General features: G+C 36.3%; 1 protein-coding gene across 2 annotated transcripts; it reads right to left on the bottom strand.

The window, feature by feature from the left end:
• Window positions 1-4,976: 4,976 nt before the first annotated feature.
• Window positions 4,977-13,962, bottom strand: LOC147405744 (5-methyltetrahydropteroyltriglutamate--homocysteine methyltransferase 1-like). 2 transcript variants are annotated; one of them, XM_086433574.1, is made up of 14 exons: window positions 13,815-13,962; window positions 10,710-11,087; window positions 9,978-10,065; window positions 9,729-9,856; window positions 9,445-9,636; window positions 8,763-8,965; window positions 8,029-8,192; window positions 7,864-7,944; window positions 7,271-7,437; window positions 6,875-6,980; window positions 6,531-6,781; window positions 6,365-6,437; window positions 5,645-5,773; window positions 4,977-5,547 (listed from the first exon to the last, which is right to left on the bottom strand). In XM_086433574.1, the coding sequence occupies exons 1-14, from the start codon at window positions 13,901-13,903 to the stop codon at window positions 5,179-5,181; spliced, it is 2,418 nt and encodes an 805-aa protein (XP_086289700.1). In that variant the 5' UTR covers window positions 13,904-13,962; the 3' UTR covers window positions 4,977-5,178. The 2 variants fall into 2 exon arrangements, with proteins under 2 accessions (XP_086289700.1, XP_086289702.1); XM_086433576.1 differs by having other exon boundaries at window positions 13,811-13,834.
• Between the last annotated feature and the right edge of the window lie 10,153 nt (window positions 13,963-24,115).

Genomic DNA, 24,115 nt, shown 5'->3' with positions numbered 1-24,115 from the left:
CAAACTCATAACCATTCTACCCTTTTTCTTCACTTCACCCCATTATATCCCTAAAATAACTCCTCAACATCTATAAATACCCTCCTCCTCTTCCCAAAAATGGCCCCCAAGTTTCACTACAAAATTATCTCCAAGTCTCACTACTAACAACCATCACCAATTCTCCTCAAGTCTCATATAAAAAAAAATAATTATACTTCACTCATCTCTCTCATCATCTCTTCTCTACTCCTTCAATCATACAAGAATTGTATTTTCATAAAATATTAAGGACTCAAGAAGAAGAAAAGAAGAAAGAAGAAAGAAGATACAAGGTGGGTTCAAGGCAATCCCCCCCCTCTCTCTTCTACACCCTCTCCTCCTCCCTCTTCTATCACCCTCTCCCCTTCATTTTATTTTTTAGGATGAATGGACCCCAAGGCTAAAGGTCTATAAGGGTCATTTCCATCAATGGAATGACCCTATGATCAAGCCGAAAATGAACCCCTACCTAGGGTACAAATGCACAACACGTGACACATCGTTTTTCGTATTTTTTTTAATCAAAATGACTAAGTTGAGTTGAGGTTACCACTATCTAGTGGGGAGAAAAGGGTGCCTAACACCTTCCCTTTTCTCCAACCGAGCCGCTTACCCGAATCTCAAGAATTGATTCATCTTTATCCATCGAGAGTCACCAAATACCAAAAATGTCACATTTTCTAAAAAAAATGCACATCGGGTGACCATTCACACCCACTTACAAAAATGAATGGTGGCGACTCCAAACCTTTGTAGATGTTGTCATCGTAATGGCGAAATCACGTGTCTACAGAGCAGTTGATCTTTTTTCCTTGTGTATCCCAAAGAAAAAGATCTATGATTTTGTGCCCTTGCTACGTCTGCCATGTACAGATCGTATATGTTTTGCCATGTTGATTTATCATGACTCTTATACTATAGATGATTTAAAATTTTATTTCATTTTAAATACATCTTATATGAATTCTTTAACTTTCATATAAACTATGTAATGGAACTTAAATTGGGGTATTTTTTTGTTTTGACAACTTATTACCCATAAAGACAATAAATTAAAGAATTTATAAAATAAAAAATGTTTTCTTATATCTTTAAGAAAAATTATAACAAAATTGATAATTTTATAGATAATATATATATATTTTGAAAGGAAAGATCTTACAATGATTCAAAATGTTTATTTTCTCAAATCAATTCTTGAGATTCAGAATCAATGCGAATTCATGCTTTTGATGATTCTAATTCCATTTATTTTATAACAAAAATCTACAAGAACCGAAATTGAAAATATATATATATATATATAAAAGTTTTGGTTCTAAGTACCTTAGGAGCCGAATTGGAATTGACCCATTGACGCCTCTACTTCCAATCAATGGTAAACCTAACCTTGCAATTTGAAGAAATAGAAGATCAATGAATTTTCGCTAAAAAAACTTTATGATTTTTATAAGAAATTGAAAACAAGATTGAATAAGTGAGAAATAATTTATCCTAGAATTTACTAGTATTTTTGTTTGAGAGATTTTCTAAAATATATTATAGAGGAGATGGATTGAAAATGGCAAACTTTCTAGGAGAATAATTTGGCTTGAGATTGAAGATATGAGGGGTATATGATCTGTTTGAAAATACAGGGGTATCTATAATATTAACCAAATGCAGAGGGTGCATGTTTAAAATCTAAATCACACTTTAAAAAACGGTATCTACATGGATGGAGGGAAAGATAAGGTCTGGAATCCATGGGATTTAAGGAACTGATGTTTGGCAGTAATGATGAGCTGTCCTTAAAATAATATTTGTTTATAGATTCCGTAATAAAAGAGTACTTTGATAACATACGGCATGACACGTGGTTAACATGGAATGCCACGTGACTTCCAAGTTCTTTTATGTTACCTGAATCTACGTATCACTTCATTTGATATGACGTGGCATACATTCATGCACTCTTTTAATTAAATTTTTTTTTTATGCTCACGCACTCACACGGAATCCACATGAGTCCGCATGTATTGTATGCATTCTCGATTTACGTAACTACCCTCGATAGGTTTGACGTGGCACGCGCTAGAGAGTCTGCAGCACTGTAACTAAAAATTTTGTGAGCAAAATACCCTCCTATTTTAATTAGTGCTGGGCTATTTGCACCCACCCTTCGTGTTCTTCTCACCCACTTACTCTTTGCATCTCTCAAAAGTTAGAAATACCATTTTCATTGGGGTTGGATTTACAATGGGGGCACTTGCCCTAGGGGTGGAGTCAAGATTTTATGGTAGTATAGTTAATGATACAATTGAAGAACTTGAAGATGAATGGTTTGAAGAGATATTCACAGGTTTTTGATTAAAAATTAAAGAAAATGATATTTAAGTAATTAATTTATGAGAGAAGGCCCGATCGTGGCAATGTCATCTTAAAATTTTGAAGGAGATGGAGAGAGAGAGGGTGTGGGGGTGGGGGGCAAAAATTAGAGGGAGGTGACCAGATGGGGGCAAATAGGGAAGGTGGTGAGGGAGTGAGAGCATATGAGGCATGTAGTTAGTTGAAAATATACGGTTTTGTGGGGGTAATTTCCCCCCCCCCCCCCCCCCCCGCATGCTCCGTATTAGCTCTGCCCATGCTTGCCCCCACAAGAATTTTAAAACGTATGAAAGTCGCATAGTTGTCCCCATGTGATGGTGGAGTTAGTCATATAACTTTGAAACAACCTTGTATTTTCAGCTAATTACATACCCCATTTGCCCCCACTTCCTCACCTTAACCCCACCCCCCCGCGCGCGCGCACACACGCAGAAGATGACGTTGCCTCTTGATTGGGCCTTCTCTCATAGACTAATGGGAAATGACCTAGATATTCTTTTCTTTTTTTTCAATTTCTAACTAAAAACCTTTGAATTTCTTTCCAAAATCATTCATTTTTGAGCTCTTCAACTGTATTAAACTTCAGGTTTAGGATTATCTCTTATCCCTTCTTGCATTGAGAGGGTGACAAACATATCATGCTACCTTTATCCTTGAACATAGGGACTTAACCCATTAGGGCTGATCGAAGAGCTCAACCCAATCGATTATGTAGAACCAGACATATATGAATATACAATACTTGAGTATGGAATTCCTTGAATAGTAGCGAACGATCATGCTACAACCTTCGTCTTAGGCTATTCCATAGAAACTAGAACTCTATTTTTCACTATATATAAGAAACGTGAATGCTCGTCACTTATCGAGAGTTTAGGCTACTACATACCATGTTCCAAAGACAAACGTGAAAGCCCATCTTTATGTGTCGCAAGGATCTAGACATGCACTCTATCCTTCTTAGATCCAATTATGTCAAACCATACATTAGATGGATGACAACTTCTATATCATCCAAAACCAACAAAAAGAGATGGACTTGAAGGATTGGTACAAATTATTTAATGAAATGGTGATTAGAAAAAGCCATTGGCGAAAGGGGCCGACAGTAGTGGCATCACTAGCCGAAGAACTATATGATAGGAACGTCTCCGGTGGCAGTGCTACTAAATATCGTTTTTGAGATTATAAAGTGTGTTGAGTTCAGTCCCAAATGGGACACTCATTGCCTCTTGTCTCTCCTTATAAACTCTTGGGCCTCTCCACTCATTTGCAATTGATTTTGAGTTGAACCCCCAAATTTATTATGCTATCAGAGTAGGTCTTTCTCTCCTCCATGTCACTCAATTCATATTTCCACGTGCATTGACCCAATCTCCCCACACATGCAGGGGCATGTTGAGTTTAGTCCCACATGGGACACTTATTGCCTTGTCTCTCTACTTGTAAGCTCCTAGGCCCCTCCACCCATTGTCAATTGGGTTTGAGTTGGACCCCAAAATTATCATTGAAAATGCTGTATTTGATTTCAAAAAAATGTCATTTATTCTCAACCAACAATCATTTTACGATGCTACATGTCATACTTTGAAATAGGTTAAATTCTTAATGAATTTTCTTTCTTTATTCCTGGATAGCAAGCGGTGGTCTTGATCCATGTCAATCTTGCTTACTGAACCCTGGCTGCTGTGACTCGTGAGCTAAGCGGACATAGTAAGGCCCGATTAATAAGTGGTAATCGTCTCTCTTGGCACAAGATATAACATATGTGCTATATTTTACAGTGGTATAACACATCCATTGTACTTTTTTTTACCACGTCATTGGATGTACTCTTTAAGGACGAAGATCAATATAAGACAAGTTGCATGATCTACTTTGGAACCACATTGAAGAATTGTACTATATTGATTCTTGATCTGATTTGATAAATGAAATGTGAAATAATAGAATCCTAACAAATATGAACTTTTTGTTAATACAAAGAAACTTAACTTAATTGGTTAGTGAGTACAACGAATGAGCGATCATTGAACTCTTCCTTTTGAAGAGATCTTAGGTACTATGCCCAACACACTTGTTATTGAAGAACGATACTTTGAAAAATATAAAAATATAACCTACAAAATAATATCTCATTTGATAAATTTGATCATTTTAAAAGAGCTTGAAAACTTGACATAGCTTGTAGAAGTTAAATGAGAGGCAAGATGTAAGGTCTTTTTATAACCACAATCAAATTTTAAAATATCTCTTACGTTGATCCCATTCATATAGGGAATCTTTGAACAAATTTATTTTAACTCTCGAACATGCAAGGAAAAAAGTATAGGAATCAATTTTAGATGCAAATACAAAACTATGACATACAAAACTAAAGGTAGAGGCCACTGCCAAAACCCAACCCTACCAAATCAACTGGGATCAACTAGACTTCAAGATGGTTTTATTGATTCGACAAGAATGAAAAAATAAGGTAGTGTAGTCTCATAGAAGAACTCCTCTTAGGTTATTGCCTTGTTAAATTATATAAATTCAAAATTTTCTCGAGTATGGGATTTAGATATAGACACAATGACAAAGGTAGAGAACCCCAATCATCCAGCTAAGATTTATAATTAGAAAATATATCAACAAAATTAGATGCTTTTACCTCCAAAAATTATTGAATATTTGATCACACCATGCCATAAAAATAACATAAGAAACTTCCAACATTTTAAACAGAACAAAAAAAAAAAAAAAAAACTTCATAGAGGTTGCCGATTACCATATATAAAGAGAGATCTCTCACTTTGCACTGGACAACTGGGTCCGGAGCAGTTTTGCTGCAGAAACCATGTTGGTCAAGGCTGGTTTAACTTCACCATATTTTCTGGTTTTCAGACCACAATCAGGGTTCACCCAGAGAACATTCATCTCGAGAACAGCCAACATCTTGTTGATGCGGTCAGCAATCTCCTCTGTCGTTGGGATCCGAGGAGAGTGGATATCATACACTCCAGGTCCAATCCCTGCTCCATACTTCACTCCCTCACGGAAAACTGAGAGAAGTTTCTCATCGGATCGTGAATTCTCAATCGTGATCACATCAGCATCCATGTCGATGATCGAGTGAATGATATCGTTGAAGTTTGAATAGCACATGTGGGTATGAATCTGCAGAAACATCAATCAGAAATTAAGGTTAATGACTCTTGAGTTTCGATAATCAACTTTGAGGGACCAAAAACAATAACATTGTAAAATAAAAAACCTGTGTCGTGTCCTCAGTGCCACAGTTTGTGATCCTGAAAGAGTGGACAGCCCAATCTAGGTAAAAAGGCTGCTCTGATTTGCGGAGAGGCAGACCTTCTCGCAGCGCAGCTTCATCAATCTGGATCACCTGGATATATAAATTGGAAATGTTTCAATAAGTTCATGAGAATTCGTACAAGTATGAGGCCTAGTATAAAAAAATTGGATCAATAAGTAAAAACAACCAAGTTGGAACACCCTATAGGAGCTTTCCATCATGGATCTAGTGCTTCTCAAGGGATCAAACCCACCAAACCAACTCAACAACAAGAGAGATGATTTTGACACCCCCCAACTTTTACTTATTACACCACAATTAAAAATAAATAAATAAAACAATTGAATGGTTGAGAATAAGTAAAAGTTGGGGTATCAATAGTATCTCTCTTTTCTGTTAGATTTCTAGTTTTACGTTTATGATTTTATACGAGCCAATTCCTAATTGTAAACAACTACCGAAATTGTTTGAATGAGTATTATAATGTTTTGTAGTGTTGATTAATAACTCCCAAATCTTTGTAATGTTTGAATAGTGTGTTTTAATCTTTAATTGGAGTGTTGTGATAAATATTTTAAGAAATTGGGATGCAATAAGTAAAAGTTGGGGTGCCAATAGCAGCTCTCTACAGCAAATACCAAAAGGTAATAATTCTTTCAATTAGGTTTAGTAGCTACAGACCTGAATACCAGCAGATTCCAAATCTTCAACCTCATTTTTGATTGCCAAGGCAATCTGATAGCAAGTTTCAAACCTAATGACAAACAAAGAAATGAACTCCAATCAAACAAACGAAAACATCTAACCCGAAAATTATATAAAAATGAACTCATAGAAGTGGACTAACCTGGGCTGATCATTCCTCACAAAAGACCAGTTGAGAATTGTTACTGGCCCGGTTAGCATTCCCTTCATTGGACGAGAGGTCATGCTTTGTGCAGCGGTGGACCAAAAAACGGTCATGGGTTTGGGACGGCTCACGTCGCCATAGATAATGGGTGGTTTTACACATCGTGAACCATAGGACTGAACCCATCCATTAACAGTGAAGGCAAAGCCCTTCAACTGTTCACCAAAGTATTCCACCATATCATTCCTCTGCAGCATTAGAAAAGAGAGAAGTGATTGTCAGCTTCGAATGAATATTGATCAATAAATTTGATCTGAAACAGAGATTATAAAGCATGCTACCTCAGGCTCTCCATGTACAAGAACATCAATGTCCAAATCTTCCTGTAACTTGACAACCTTGTTGATCTCTTCTTTAATGGCCTTCACATAACCTTCCTCAGAGATCCTGGAATGATATAAATGCTCAGAAATAATGCATTTTTAGCTTATTATTTTAGATAATATATTTTTAGTAAATTACAACTAGTAAGAATTTGTGACATTTTAAAAATTGTACAGTTCTCCATATGAACCCACCAAAAGGATTTATCAGAAACAAGGCAAATTCTTCAGGTTGAGAAAAAAGATGTCCGTGCTTAAAAATTTAAGTAAGGGCACACTTGACAGGCATGAGTACAACTAAACAAGTATACACTATAACAAGAATTTTCTTTAAAATTTAACAAAATGACTCACTTGTTTGCTTTGTATTCCCGCCTGACCCTTCGGAGATCCATGGTTTGAGGAAACGACCCAATAGTTGTGGTTGGAAGAATTGGGAGATTCAGCTTCTTCTGCTGTGCATCGAGTCTAGCAGTCACGGGTGTGGCACGGCGGTGGTCAGATCCCCTCAATGCAGAAGCCTGTGGTTTGTGAATTAGAAACCAAAAAGTGATACCAATGCATCATTAAAAAAAAAGGGTATTTTAGAAATACCCATGTTAAATTCGTAATATTAGGCTTAGTCCCTTGCAAAATGCAAGATTAGGTTTACCCCCCTTGACTGTAAGTCAAGGTTGAGTTTTCGTGAATGATTTAAAGGTGAAATTTTGAATTTTTTTTTTTTTTCCCAAAATGCTCTTCAAATACTTAATTTACTAAATCAATTTTTGGGAAGAAAAAAAATGTTAGTGTAAAATCAGCAAGAAAAAGTAAGGTAGACTTATGGTAAGGGGGTAAACCTAATCAGGCATTTTGTAAGGGGATAAACCTAATATCACCAATATAACAGGGGGTGTTTCTAAAATACCCTAAAAGGGGAGGAAGTAGATAATCTCCACAATACTTACTGCTTTCTGAACAGCTTCATCATTCACCCTAGGAGATGATTTTCTCGAAGCTTGGGTTGCAGCGTTGGCGGCAAAGAATGCCTATAAAAGAAATTAGATATAAGAAACCGTACAGTGATCATGATTGCAAGCAAAGAAAATTTATCTTGTGTGGGCTGAGCATACCTCATCCTTCTCACCAGTCAATGCCTTAGCCAAGGCATTCACCTCAAGTATTTTTTGTGCAGCAAAGGCTAGCCAAGATTTGATCTCCTCATCCAACTTTGTTTCATTTGCCAGATCAACAGCAGTGTGCATAAGTGAACAGGAAGTAGAAACCGTGAGTTTCTCTGCAATTGACAATCATCCAAAGTTTAGGGATTCAAAGGGATGACTCAAACTAGTACAATTTTTTTTTTTTTTTGAAAGGTAAAACTAGTACAAATTATATATGCAAAAAGGGTAAATTCCATTTTAACCCCCTAACATTTTGACAATTGCACTTACCTCCTCTTTCACAGATGGTGTTAGAGTTCAGATGTTATTTTCCTATTTTACCCTCACTTAATCTTTTTTTATACAAAAAAAATTAAATTTTAAAGTATAAAAATGTACCCGTCTAAGCATTCACAAGTAAACCCATTTTTTCACAAGGATATTTTTGTGTATAAAAAAGAATAACATTTTAAAAAGGGTAAAATGGTCTTTATAAAAAGTAAAATAATTTTTTTAACTGTTTGGCTAACGGCAAGTAAACGGAAGAGAGGGGGGGGGGGTAAGTGAACCTGTTAGAAAACTATAGGGGAGGTAAGTGCGGTTGTTGAAACTTTAGGGGATCAACATGAAATTATGCCAAAGCGTAGGGGGTGAAAGTGTAATTTACCCTATGCAAAAGAATATCGTGAGTATGCCTAACATACCTTTACCAACGATGCCTTCAAGAGTTTTCAGGATCTTGAGAGAATCTTCAAGATCATTAGCCCAAATATTTCTTCCGTCAACCACCCCAGCAAAGAGATGCTTATCAGAAGGAAAACCCAAGCTCTTGACCAATTCAAGGGTCTTTCCTCCACGCACCAGATCCAACCCAATTGAAGAGACCCCCTTCAATGACATGATGGTCCTGAAGCCAGATTAAAAAAGGCAGTCAAAAGAGAACAATGAGAAATGCTAAATATCCAATGGTCAAGTTAAAATATAAAAATAAGAGCAAATTACCAAAACAGTGAAGTAAAATTGAAAATTTACCAAAACAGTGCACTGTTCGTTTTAATTCCAAAATCGGTCAATTACCGTTTTCGGAATAAAAATATTTACCGAAATAGTAAAAAGATTTTCCTGTTCTATAAAACAGTAATTACTTTCCCTGTTTTAATTTCAGTAAAACAGTTCCGAAAAAAAAAAAAAAAAGTTTTGTTTTATAAAACAGTGAAATTTTTTCCCCACTTTAATGAAAATATTTTAATTGCGAAAACAGCAAATTACTGATTTCGGAATTAAAATGAATACTAAGTCATTTTGGTATAAAAATAAATTTTAATTTTAGTGCATGGTTTGTTAAATCACCCTAAAAATAAAGCATGTCTAGAAAATCCAACATACTTGTATGCATCAACGGGGAGATCAGCAAAGTAGGTCTCAACAAGGACGTTCAACCCGGATAATGCATCTTCCAACTGCCCATAACCATCAGTAAATGCCTTTAATTGATGAGAATCTAAATCCATCACAAGTGTTGGCTCGTCAAACTGAACATAAGTAGCTCCGGCGGCCTTCAACTCAGCCAAAACTTCTCTGTGTAGGCAAGCATAAAAAATGAATTCGAAAGAGGAAAAATTCAGATATCCAAACCTTAGATAATTCTTTTATGAAACCTAAGAACTTACTTGTAAACAGGAATGATCTTTCCAAGCAATGAAAGAAGGGAAAAAGATTTCTCGACACCCTTCACAGGTTTCGACAACAACAAGTAAGAAACAGGGCCAACAAGAACTGGGACTGTCTCAATTCCAAGCTGCAAATAGGTGATAAAGAATCAGTATAACTTCAATAAAATTATTTCTTTGCGTAATACGCATTGCTAGACACCACAGTAGCCTAGTAAAAAAATTACACAGTTATATCATATCATGTACCTCCTTTGCCTCCTTGTATTCAGTCACCGCCTTATGAGAAGCATATGAAAATGTCAGATCAGGACTCAATTCTGGCACTATGTAGTGGCTGTATCAAAAACTGATGTTAAGTCGAATCTGTGAAGATGTTTATTGCATAGTATGAAATGGGATGTAAATGAGAATAGGGGTGCAACTTGGTTTGGTTTGAAGGCAAAATTGGAACCAAACCAACATGTGTTTGGTTCTACTAAATAAGAACTAGAACTGAACTGAACCAAAATGCCAATGGAACCAAATCAACCCAAACCAAACTAAGGTCAGTTTGGTTTCGTTTGGTTCGGCTCAATTCTATGAGTTGCCAATAGTCAATAAACTTGCTCGCCAACATATTTTTAATGAAAAAACAAATATATAATACATTAAATTTCATTTAATAAATCATTAATCTATGTCTTAACTCCTAAAATAATTCATAGTAAATTTAAACATTACATAAGGGTTTGGTTCGGTTCTACACAAGCCTTGAACCAAGAACCAAACCGAATTGATTGGTTCTCCATTTTCTTAACCCAGAACCAAACTGCAACCTGTTCGAAACCAAACCAGCCCAAGGCTATCGGTTCTCGGTTTGGATTGGACCAAGTTGCATCCCTGAATAAGAAATGTAAAAGAGTTTACAGGTCTCATTGATCCGACTAAGACATTGTATAAAGACAACAAGACTTGGCTAATTAAACCAGGTACACTTACTAGTTGGTATCAAACCACTTAGTCATTTCCATAGCAGGAAGAGTGGCGTTCCCTCTAGCCATGGAGAAATAAACGTCAAGGCCTATCTCACCTCCTGCCCATCCATATCTTGGCGGAACTGCCCCAAGCATGGCAGTGGTATCTAAGACCTGGTCATAGTATGAGAAGGTATTGCTGGGAATGAACTTGGTTCCTGCACTAGCCATTTGTTTCCAAATAGAAATCCGTAGATCCTTTGCGACCTTTTGCAGGTCATCCGCAGTACTCTTTCCATCCCAAAAAGATTCCAGGGCGAACTTAAGCTCTCTCTTTGGTCCCATGCGAGGGTATCCAACAATATGCGATGCCATGGCTCTTATAGAATTGAATCTAGCAAAACTGCAACCAAGCAGATATCAGAAAGATAACTCAACAATCATGTGAAACCAAAAAAGCAGAAAAATATTGAGGAGCAAATTTATTATAACTGCTAGCTATAGTCTATAAGACAAGACACGGGCCCATGCACATTGGTATAGATATGAAGTGTGTCAAGCACATTGACTCACAACTAACTTGATAAACAGATAGATCCAAATAGTTTATTCCAGCATTTGAGAGGAGTATTTTTTAAGATAATTCAGCTTATGTTAAGTGTTAAATATAGAAAGAATGAACTTAGGTAAGCTGAAATCAGTTACAATCAAGTAAACAGTATTAGGGGTCAACTTGGTTCAGTTTGAGGTCAAATTGGAACCGAACCGACATAGGTCGGTTCCACTAAATAAGAACCAGAACTGAACCAAATTCCATTAGAACCAAACCAACGCAAACCGAATTAAAGTCGGTTTGGTTCTACGGATTGTCAATAATCTATAAATTGTAAGTAATATCTTTTAATGAAAAAACAAACATAAAATTTCATTCAAATCACAAATCTATCCATGAAAAGTCATTAGTTTATTCATAAAAGATCACTAATCTATGTCCTAACTCCTAAAATAATTCATAATAATTATTATAAACGTATATATTTATTTATTGCATAGGGGTTCGGTTCTCTGTTTGGCTCGATTGTTTACAAGCTTGATCCAAGAACCGAACCAAATTGATCAGTTCACCATTTTCATAACCCGGAACCGAACCGCAACTTGTTCCAAACTGAACCAAACCACCCCAAAGCTATCAGTTTGGTTCTGTTTTCGGTTTGAACCAGACCAAGTTGCACCCTTAAACAATATATAAATAAAAAGCTGAAAAAAATATTTGAATAACTAAAAGATTTCTTTTGCAAGAGAGAGAGAGAGATCTGAATCTAAAAAATTTGGTCTAAAGATTCAATAACTGCAGCATAGATCAGGGGGTGGAGCCAAGATTTTGTCTACGTGGGGGCAACAAAGACACTTAAAATTTTTAAAATTTCTTGTGGGAGCAATAGCTGTGGATTTTTCTTTCTACCGCTGTTATCCATTGCAATAGCATATAAATCTTATAAGCTATAAAATTCTTGTGGGTGGAGGCAACAGCCCCCTCTGTAAATCCACCCCTGGCATAGATTAAAAATACAATCTGGTTAAAGAAATGGAAAATTCAATTCCTCGAGTACAAATCTCATGCTTTTGAGTGAAGCATATACACAGACAGATCACAATGCATTCATTGAAATACGCAAATCATGCCAAAATGCTATAACACATTTAGCATATAAATGAAACTAAACTTTCAGAATAAAATACAATGCATTGATTCGAAAGTCAAACAAAAATCTATATGAATCACTTGTACATGCTAAAACAATTGATTAATTTTATGGGACAGATCTGAGAAGAAATCTACTTCCAGGGGCAGAGCCAAGCAGGGACAAGTATGGCTATAGCCCCGACTGAACTTTTTGAAAAAAAATAAAATAATGATTTAACCTCCCACATTTTAATTTATATTTCACATATACCCGTGTTTTTTCAAATTGACAACTTATATCCTTACACGACCCTAGGCCCATTGAACTTAATTTATAATAATAATAATAATAAAAGATTTAGCCCCCCATTTTTACTGATATTAAAAATATACCCGTGCTTTCAAAGTGATACATGCCTCCCTTGAAATCTTACTAGGCTATTTGGACCCACATGGATTCCCACATTGGCAATTCAACACCATGACTCTCTAGATTTCATGGGAAAACTCAGATTAAAAATAAAATAAAATAACAAAATCTATTTTGGGCTTGATCCAATGTGTAGAAAGTGGACCGTTAATGAAAATGAATTCATGGTCCTCACCTTCAATCGCTATTCAATATTCATTTTCAAGAAACATAGTAACAAAGTTTGGATTCGATAATTATTCGGAGAAGATTCAATATGATTAATTCAGATAAATTCGGAAAAGTTTCGTTAAAGTCAAAATTTTGCTTAAATCCATGGCTTTAACTTGAATCTTTTTTCACTCTTATAGTGATCATTGGCCAATGATTGTTTATTGTGACAAGCCCAACATTTGCATAGAAGGAAACGCGGCCATTGTTACCACTTAGCCCCCACTGATCAAAAATCCTGGTTCCGCCCCTGTCTACATCTGATTAACTTGATTTAATAGATCCAAACCACCAACTCACATATCAAGCTTAAAAACACATGAGAGAGATAGAGACAGCAATCTGAATCAAAAAAATCTAGCTGTCAACCAAATGAATGCAGCATACATTAAAATACAAATCTCACGCATTTGAGTCAAGCAAAACCACAAACAGATCACAATCAATCCAGAAAAATATACAAAATCAAGCAAATATAGGGTAAAACATATCGCATATAAATCAAACTAAAATGTATTGGTTCGAAAACCAAAAGAAACTACCGACAAAAAAAACAAATATAACACGCGATGATCAGATCATCATCAATAACTTAAAACACTAACATGTTCGAGTAATTCTCTGGAGCAAATATGATAATAAATCTACATATTCTTAGCTCTTTATTTAACGAATCCAAACCATAAAATAAAGGAAAACGAGATTAACAACTCAAAAGAACTGGTCCAGATCAACAGATTCAGGGAAAAAACAGAACTAATAACTCTAAATCTCCATGAAAGTTCAGAGAAGCTGAGCTTACTTACCCTCGATGAACCAAACGAGAGATTGAAGGAAAGAAAGAAGAACGATGGTGTCGAATTGGTGTGAGAAATGAGGGTTTTATACAAATCATTCCCCAGAAAACAGTTTGAATTATTTTTTTTCTTTTTCTTTTCAAATAGTACAGTAAAATTCCATAATTACACCTGGTATCTTTTTCAAATTACTAAATTACCCTAATTCCCATAAAGCAAATATACTTATCGGATACGTCATATAACGTCATATCTTTCGAAATGTCTTAAGGGTATTTTCATAAATTGAGCTAGTGCGTTATATCCGAAAATCGCACTTTGAAGGAAGATGGAAGATGTGACAATACCGTCCACCTGACAACAACGTAATATCTTCGTCCCTAGTTCTAAACCGGTAGATGTTCTTCGAGATTTGTGTGATTTTATCGAGGATTGTTTGGGCAGAGGATGCACTACAAGTAGGTTGGTGGAGGTCGACATCACAAGCGGGTGAATATAGGTGAATATGCTTTTTTGAATATGGCTTAAAATGGGTTAGATTTTATTCGAAATTCAAGTGATTTGAATTTGCTTTTTAACGGATTTAATCATTTAAAGTATATCCGAATTAAAATGTGGATCAGATATGGGTTGATGTCTATTGATCCGAGTCAAATACGGGTCAGATATGAACTCATCCCTATATTCATTTATATCCAAATGGTATATTACTTTATGTGTTATATATTATAATTTTTTTTTTTTTAATCTACAATTCATTAACAAATAAATACTAGATGTAGTGAATAAAGTTTTTTTTCAGGAGAGGAGAGGTCTTGAATTAAATCACATTTTTTAATAAATTATTTTGTAATAATTTGAAATTATCCAACTCGACCGGTCCAAATCAATTAATTCGGTCAGATCAGATCTGGATATGAGTTTAATGAAAGTAAAAAAACGGATATGGTTTGAACTAATAAGATCTAGATTTGGACCCAAATTAAAAATCTGTATATGAATATGGGTAGACACATATCCGACTTGGACCCAACCCATTTTAAGCCCTATTTTTGAATTAGAGAATAGATAAGAGAATATCCAATACTCACGTGAGTTGATTAGTTAACCAACTCTCCATCTCTAGTTGTCCATCAATTTTTATTATCGAACCTGTCACTTTTTAACATTGAGTTTGATAATTTTTTAAATTTTTGAAAACAAGCTATTGTTGTGGATATATCTGTAGATGTAGTTAATATATCCGCCACAATAGCTCGTATTATCAAAAATCATCAATTTTCAAAAATTGTTGAGGGGGAAATTTTGTAAGAGCTATTACGACGGATACATCAACTACGGTGATAGATATATTCATCAAAATAGCTTGAATTCAAATTTTTAAAAACAGTCGAGCTCAACAATATAATGTTGAACTCGACAATACAAATGTTATTAGTTTTTTCATTATTTTTTTTCTTTTTCGACTTTGATACGGAATAAATCTTCTTGAAATACCAAAAATGCTAATATTATAGTTGTGAAGCAAACACTTAAATCAAAAGTTACAATGTAATCTTTAAAAAAAAATTAGAATCTCGACTTTGTTCTTCGTTTATTTGTATAAATCGTCCAATAAATTGAAAAGAATACACATAATTGTCTTAAATTAGGAATATATCATTTTCCATTTGTCAATCACGATAAAAAATCGATAAAATGGTTGCAATCATCATTAGAAAAATTAAGTATGTAAAGAAGTTGACAAAAAAAAAAAGATAATTTGACTTTAGGTATTTCAAAACATTATAAAAGGGACATGAGATGAGGTCGATGGAACATCAAGAAATAAAATATCTACTAAATGGACTATCAAGCCATTGCCCAAAGTTACGAACTATGTATAAGAAGAAAAAATCCCATAGAGTCAATTTAGTAATTTCCTCATTCTTTTTTCTTTAGAAATAGCCAATCCATCATTGGATATATTTTCTTAAATGACCAAGAATGCATATATCATCTTTTTACAATTAGGGTTTAATCTGATTTTTTGTTTCACTGAGAAAATATATGCATTTGTGTATTTTGAGAGATCTATCGAGCTGTGAATTAGTCACTTATAATAGTAAACCTTAATAATATATATATATATTTTTTTTAAAGTGTAACATTCAATCCAAATGTCCATTTTGACAAATATAATATATGTTTTTGGGGTGTTTCGAGAAGGTTAATCCAATAACGAGATTTCTGCTTTACCTCAGTGACGAGCTCGTTGCTTGAAAAACCTTAAAGTGACAAACTCTTCTCCTAGGGAAAGCGATGAGCTTGTTTTTTAGAAGTGATAAGTTTTTCCACTTAATGGATATTTTTTCTTGAAATACTCGAAATACATATATTATACTGGCGAAATGGACATCCATGTTTAACCTTAATCTTAAAAAAGGTACAATGTCTAATCTAAATGTCTATTTTGCGAATATAATACATCGAAAAGATCTATCCAATGGATAATTTACCCCTACTAAAAAAAAGTAACAAATTCATTGGTTTTTTTTTTCTTTTTTCTTTTTTCTTCTTAAATCTTGGTGAAATAGACATTCAAATCAAATGTTACGTCTAAAACTTCAAATTTGAAAGTATGTTGCTCTTTAGTCATCCACAATCACAAATAATAAGAATGTATTAAAATTTACATTTAAATCTTCAAAATTATGAGTATGCAATTCACTATTCGGCAAAATAAACCACAACGACCATTAGAAACTCAAGTAATATCTAGATGATAGCAGCACTTTGAAATTTGTCTTAAAGGCGGGGGACGTATTGAGAATTAAAGATTCTACAAAATGGGTTATATTGTATTACTGTCCACATATGGGATTTATATCAGATTGGTACAAATACGATAAGAAATTCATTAGGCTCGAACTTGATTTGGATTTTGTACAATCTAATATGAAAAACTAATATTTTTGGACCAATCATGATTCAATTCGCTTCGATTTGATAAAAATATAATATAATTTACATACATTATTTATATAATTTAAAATACACCATTTGATCAACATTGTTCATCAAAAATCAAATCCAATAAGTAAACCATTTGGGTCCTAATTGAAAACCAAGTCCTTGACCTCAACTTGGATGTATGAGACATTTTGGTCCATGTGGTAATATAGTCAGTCACAACCCATATCCTTCCATGTAATCAACGTTGTCATTTGGACAAAGATCTATATGGTTATTCAGATCGTCGTTTCAGTAAGTGACAATTAATGACTTCGAGTAATCACATAATCAAGAAGCGAGCGCAAATAGGCAACTATATTTTAAATTTTGATATAACCCCTGTCAAATTACTTGACCGAACACATGAATCTCTTAAAACTAGGGTTGGCAATGTATTAGATAATATCAACTTCTTCAATTAAGTTGTTTGAGTACAAGTACATACTACTCTTTTTTTCTTTTCTTTTTTCTTGATTAAGAATCCGAGTAAAATTACATGTTATCATTTTAACTAAAGTTTTTGTATGGTCCAACGTGGATATACATCATTCATCTATCCAAGTTTAAAACATTAAAGTAATAATATGATGTATGTATATATGATTATAAATTAAGGTTCCTCGATAGATAAAAAAGGGTTCTTCCAATTTGATACATACTAGATTTGTTTGTACCTATAACACATGCATCATCTTTGGGGTTAAAGGGGCATAAAGTTAGAGGGGGTATTTGTGGCGCCCCGCCAAACGCTAACACAAATTCCCATGTCAGATCTCGAGGTAGTAGGTGGCACCTCGAAATTTCGGCATGATTTCCTCTGTTTATGTTAGCATTCCAAGGCGTTCAACCTGCATCTGATAAACGACATATAATTCTGCATACATATACAAAATATAATACTAGCAGAAGCTTATATACGTCTAATAACGTAAGAAAGAACAGAGTGCGGAAGAGTAACCAGAATACAGGATTATACAATTATTTCTCACTCTAATAAAAATCCTAACTCTCAGAACAAACTCTATAATACTTTTGGACAATTTGATACCACTAGGGGGTATAACCCCAATACTCACAAAATGACGGACTCCGGTTGTCTATCTGACCCACCAGATGATTTTCCCTCATGTTCTACACTTGCCTCGCTAAACTTCGGATCTGAAACTAAAAAAATGGAGAAGGAAAGGGTGAATAACAATGGTTACCCAGTAAGGAAGAACACAATTTCTGCTAATAATCCCTCCTAACATGAACGAATACGCATACTGAATCATTTTAAAATATATAAAATTTTACAGAAGAAACTACAATTAACTGGTACATATAGCTAGGGATTAGCAACTAAACATTTTTTAAACTGACATTACATCAATTAACAGTACTCACTATATCATTTTCTTTATATACAAATCTAATTGACCAAATAGAAATATTAAACATGGATTTCATTTTATATATCAAAATAAGCAACAGATACATAATACACAATGGTGGAGTATTGGAATTAGAGAGTTGGGATTCACGACTGGATCGCTCTCAGTCGGGACATGATGTTACAATTCTTCTCTGGCTTTTAGTTCCTGATTTTGTGGTTGGTCGCTGTTTACCACGCTTAGTTGACCATTTATCCGGCTCAGACTGGCCGTTTGACGTGACCGTAAGCAATTGATCTCTTTTCGATGTGTCAGAACGTTCGACTACTATAGATTGTTAGTGATCACTGACTAATCATCTTCGTCTATGCCTATCAGGCGTGCATGTGATTCCCAAATATACAAACCATTCGTATACGACCACCTCTACATTACAAGTTCACTGGTAAAGATAGAGAGGAATAACCCGGATTCCAGTTGTGACTCCACTCTCTTACGCGTTCCATACCACGTATGAGCTTGGTGGTCCCTACCGTACATTCCAGGATAGTACACCACTCCGGATGATATGACGCACTATCCCTTCAGGCATTCACAGACTCTTTAACAGCTCACAAAATAGTTACATATATATATATATTATTTTCATTTGAAAACAAAAGATAAATTAACAATACAAGGTTGATAATGGATATCCAGTTTCCTACCATGCAAGTGTGACCACCCGGCCTAAAATAAATAACATAACGGAAAAATACACAGCGCTTCGCGCTAACAGAAATTTAAATAAACATGCAACCATTAACATTATTCCTAGATATCTGTTCACCAACCTACACACAACACAACAACGTAAAATGCAGACATTACCCCTCAGGTGTGACTCTGACATTTTACCGTTTCATACCCTTTTTCCCTTTTTTCGATTTTTACAATTTTCAATCTCTTCAATAAAATATCCATTTTCTGATATTCATCAACTTAATATGAGTTCATTGAATATTAAATCACATTTTTCAACTATAAAATTTATTTTTTTCCCAATAATATTGAAAAAGAATACAAATTTTATATCAAAACGGGGTTCGAGCAGTGCACACGACCCAATTGATGGAAATAACCCGTTAAAATATCCTACCCACGTATAATTTGTTAAAAATTACAATTAAACATATCAAATATATAATTTCTGGCTTGAATTTTTAAATAACAAAAGAATTCTATATTTTAGAAATACATCAAAATTTTTCCGATAAAATCCTATATGCAATTTTCACAATCTACGATTACTAATAGAAATTGAGAGTTCCTTACTATCTTTAGGCGAAAGGATCGAAGCGTGTGCGCCGAAATTGAGGCGATTGGCACGGAAATCGAGACGGACTAAACTTCAAAGCGACTGATTTTCGAAATCGGCCTGGTGATTTTGAAGATCCCGATGTGCTCGTCCCTTCTCCCTTTTGCGGCGGAGGACGATTTGACCCCGAAACGGATGAAATCCGAGGTCGAAGTTACGAAATCTTTGTATATACGTACGGCTGATTTTCGACGATATGGGGTGAAAGAGAAGATGAAATGAATGGATCTTGGGTGGGTTTTATAGAGAACGCAGCTGCAGATCTTTTTCTCTTCTGTGGCGATCGTCGAAAGTGGACCGTTTGCGAGGGATCTGAGGTGAAAGATCGGACGAAAAATGAAATTTTCGTTTATATATATCGCGCTGTTTGGGTGGGTTGGAGGAGACGAAGTTTAAAAAAAAAAATTAAAATTTTTTATTTATATAAAATTTGGGATAAATTCGGTATTTTGTCAATTGTTTTGATTGACGATAACTTGACCATCCGGACTCCAAAACTGACAAATGAATATTCTATTTCGCATAATTTTTCGTTCCGGATCTAATGGTACAATCAATTTCTACAAATTATGTCTCCATAAAAAATTTACATTTTTGGCCTGAGGTGACCCCTAAACTTGATGTCGTTTTCGTTTTTTACGATAATTCGACTTCTTGATCTTCAAAAATGATAAATAAATAGTCCATGTTCAATAATTTTTCTTTAGGAACCCAATGGTATGATCGAATCTTAACAATTCTTTCTCTACCAACAAGTCATTATTTTAGCTTGGTCCGACCCGGTAATCGAGGATTTTACAACTTTTATATTCGGACTCGCATTTAAGCGTGCTTACAGGCTAAAGTATGTTTTTCGATCATTTTGAATCCAATGGTGAGGTCAGATTCCATTAAAAATGATCAGAAACATTCTAAAATTTTACCCCTAAGTCCCACTTTTAAGATTTTCTTAAAATTCAACTATTTATTATTTTCTCGAGATACGAATTGAAAATTCGGGGTTTTACAGTATTATTAAAAAAGATGGGGAGAAAAGAAAAAAATAATAAAGTTGAAGGAAAAAAAATGAAATGTGTAATAAGTAAACTTGACTCAACTATAGTAGGATGAGACATTTATACCCTACAAAATTGTAGTTGAGATTGAAATTTTTTGATATTAAATGGGTAAAAGAGAAAAATAAAAATAAAATAAAAAAAAAGATGTATTATTAAGAAATGGTAGAAGATGAAAAACAATAAAGTGAGTCAAAGAGATAAATGATGAAAAATAAGAAAGTTAAAGAGATATTATTGAAAATGAGGTAATAGAGGGATATTATCATAGAGAGGAGAGCTAGAGAGAAAATACAATAAAATTGATAAGGATGAGGAGAAAAGAGAATAGAGGGAGTAATGTGGACCCCACTTCAAAATTATAGTTGGAGTGGTCCTACAATTGTATTTAATTATATAGATTAGAGTTTGTTCATATTTGTTCGTGCCTATGTGTCACGGCCCTATTCTTTCGAAGCGGGGTCGTGCGGCGCAAGGGGGTCAAATCCACTTGCAAGCCTGTAAAATGATCGTACACCACACACACGTAGCTAGCAAACAAGTAAACGAGGCAACACGAGATAAAGCCCGAAGGCAACTTTGTTGATATAATATTGATTACACGGTGTAACGCGGTATAAAAGCAAATAGATGCGTTACAAGCAATTGATGATCCTATGACACGCGGGACCTCCACGGAGCTGGGCTTCAAGGGCTTCAACAACGTGGGTGTAGGCCGGGGATTGGGACAGCACTGACACCCTTCCTACAAAGTGTATGCTAAGTCTTTACTAGATTTCCAGAAGGGAACATCAAAAGTAGAGGCCGGTCATACTCCCTTATTACGAAAATGCCACTAAGCTAACAAGGATGCCCTGGCACGGGGCTGACACGTACCCTAAGCTAACAGATATGCCCTGGTACGGGGGCTGACATGGCTTCATAACGAGCCTTACATAGTGTTACATAGGGGCTCCCGGGTGACTCCGGGGCGAGCTACACCTAAACTCTAGGTGTCAGAGTACATGGCCGTTACAGTCTCCCCCACCTATTCTGCAGACGTCCTCGTCGCATTGTCCCTGACAAACTCTTCAATCTTCTGCTTGAATGGTTGTAGGTTCTCTGCTCTTTCCCAGGTGGCTTCACATTCTGGCAAGTTCTTCCAAGTGACAAAGTACTCCATGTGCTGCTGCTTGCTTGAACTGCTGCTGACTTGACGCTCGGCGAGAACTTGGTCGACAACACGTTCCGGCTGGATTGTTGAACGAGAAGGTGAACGTGTTGGAATGCTGCGTGCTGGATCTGCTGGATCTGCATGGAATGGCTTGAGACAGCTGGCATGGAAGACAGGGTGGATGTTGCGTAACCAGTGCGGTAACTTCAGCTTGTAGGAGACCTTGCCGACTCGAGAGAGGATGAGCATTGGACCTTCATAACGCTGTAGTAGACCCCTGTGTGCTCGCTGTACTCGGTTGAACCTTCTCAACTGATCTGTCTTGAGTAGAACTAAGTCACCAACTTTGAAACGATCTGGTCGACGATGTTCATCAGCCCATTTCTTCATCCGCTTTGACGCTTTTTCAAGGTAAGATCTGGCAATTTCATTGTTGTCCTGCCAAAACTTAGCAAACTTGTACGCCCTTGGACACTGTCCCTGATATCCTGAAACAATAGTATGAGGAGTTAAAGGTTGTTGGCCAGTAATAAGTTCAAAAGGACTCTTGTTGGAGGAAGAGCTCTTCTGAAGGTTGAAACAGAACTGTGCGACATCAAGTAGATTCGCCCAATCCTTTTGGTTGGCAGTGACAAAATGCCTAAGATATTCCTCCAACATGGCATTAAATCTTTCAGTCTGCCCATCTGTTTGTGGATGTCCACTGGTCGAAAAGTCAAGCTGAGACCCAAGTAATCTGAACAATTCGGTCCAGAATCTCCCTGTAAATCTTGAATCTCTGTCGCTGACAATGTTCTTGGGCACACCCCAATACTTGATGACATGCTTGAGGAACAAGTGCGCTGTTTCTTCTGCTGAGCAATATGTCGAGGTCGGTATAAATGTAGCATATTTGGAGAAACGGTCCACAACCACAAGGATGGATCCATACTCTGCAACCTTCGGCAAACCTGTGACAAAGTCCATAGAAACACTTTCCCAAGGCCTTTGGGGGACTGGAAGCGGTTCCAGCAGCCCGATAGGTTTGTCGCGCTCGATCTTGTCTTGCTGGCAAATGAGGCAGGTCCTCACATAGTCTAACACATCATCACGGATGTTCGGCCAGTAGTATCCTCGCTCCAAGAGAGCTAATGTGCGGCGCCAGCCCGGATGGCCAGCCCATGGAGTGTCGTGACACTCCCTCATCAGTTCTCGTCTTAGCCCGTCCGCACGTGGAACAAACATGCGGCTCTTGGTGGTATATAACAACCCATCCCGAAGCCAGAAACGGCGTGCTTTCCCCTTCTGCACCATATCCAATATGGCCTTCGCCTGGGGATCACTGTTCAAACCATTCTGAATTCTCTGCTGTAAAGTGCTGGTAACTTGAGAAACTTGTCGCTGAAGTGCTGCTAGCTCTGCTTTGCGACTCAAGGCATCGGCCACGTTATTGTTCTTTCCTGGCTTGTAATCCAAGGCCAAGTCGAACTCTGCGAGGAATTCTTGCCAACGAGCCTGTTTCGGTGTCAACTTCTTCTGAGTCAGGAAATGGCTCACAGCCACATTATCAGTCTTCACATGAACTTGTGATCCAACAAATAATGTCTCCAAACTCTCAAACAGTGGACGACGGCTAACAACTCTTTCTCCTGTGCGGTATAGCGTCTCTCAGCATCATTGAGCTTCCGACTTTCATAAGCAAGCGGATGCCCATCCTGTAACAACACTCCTCCAATAGCAAAGTCAGATGCATCTGTCTGAACTTCAAACGGCTTGGTGATGTCGGGTAGAGCTAAGACTGGGTCTTGCATAACAGCAAGCTTGAGGTCTTCAAACGCCTCATTACACTTGTCCGACCAGGACCAAGTGTGATCTTTCTTCAACAGGTCTGTGAGAGGTGCGGCTCTTTTGGAATAACCTTGGACGAAACGTCTATAATAGTTCACAAGACCGAGGAATGACCTGAGTTCTGTGACAGTAGAAGGGGTTTTCCATTCATCAATAGCTCGCACTTTCTCCATGTCCATCCGGATCTGTCCATTACCCACAACATGGCCAAGAAACATAATCTGCTCTTGGGCGAATGAACACTTCTCTAGCTTGACATACAACTGATTGTCGCGAAGCACTTGGAATACCTTGCGTAAATGTTGAACGTGCTCTTCTAAGGTAGAACTGTATACCACAATGTCATCGAGATATACCACAACAAACTTGTCGAGGTACGGTCTGAAGAGGTCGTTCATCAAGGTGCAGAATGTCGCAGGTGCGTTCGTAAGGCCGAAGGGCATGACTAAGAACTCATAAGCACCATACCTGGTAGAACAGGTAGTTTTCGGCTCATCTCCATCTGCAACCCGTACTTGATAGTACCCTGATCTCAAATCCAACTTGGAAAA

This window comes from Akebia trifoliata, chromosome 3, assembly GCF_017979445.1.
Source record: "Akebia trifoliata isolate Shusen 1 chromosome 3, ASM1797944v1, whole genome shotgun sequence".
In the NCBI taxonomy this organism is placed as follows: domain Eukaryota; kingdom Viridiplantae; phylum Streptophyta; class Magnoliopsida; order Ranunculales; family Lardizabalaceae; genus Akebia; species Akebia trifoliata.
This window is presented reverse-complemented; position numbering and strand designations above follow the sequence as displayed.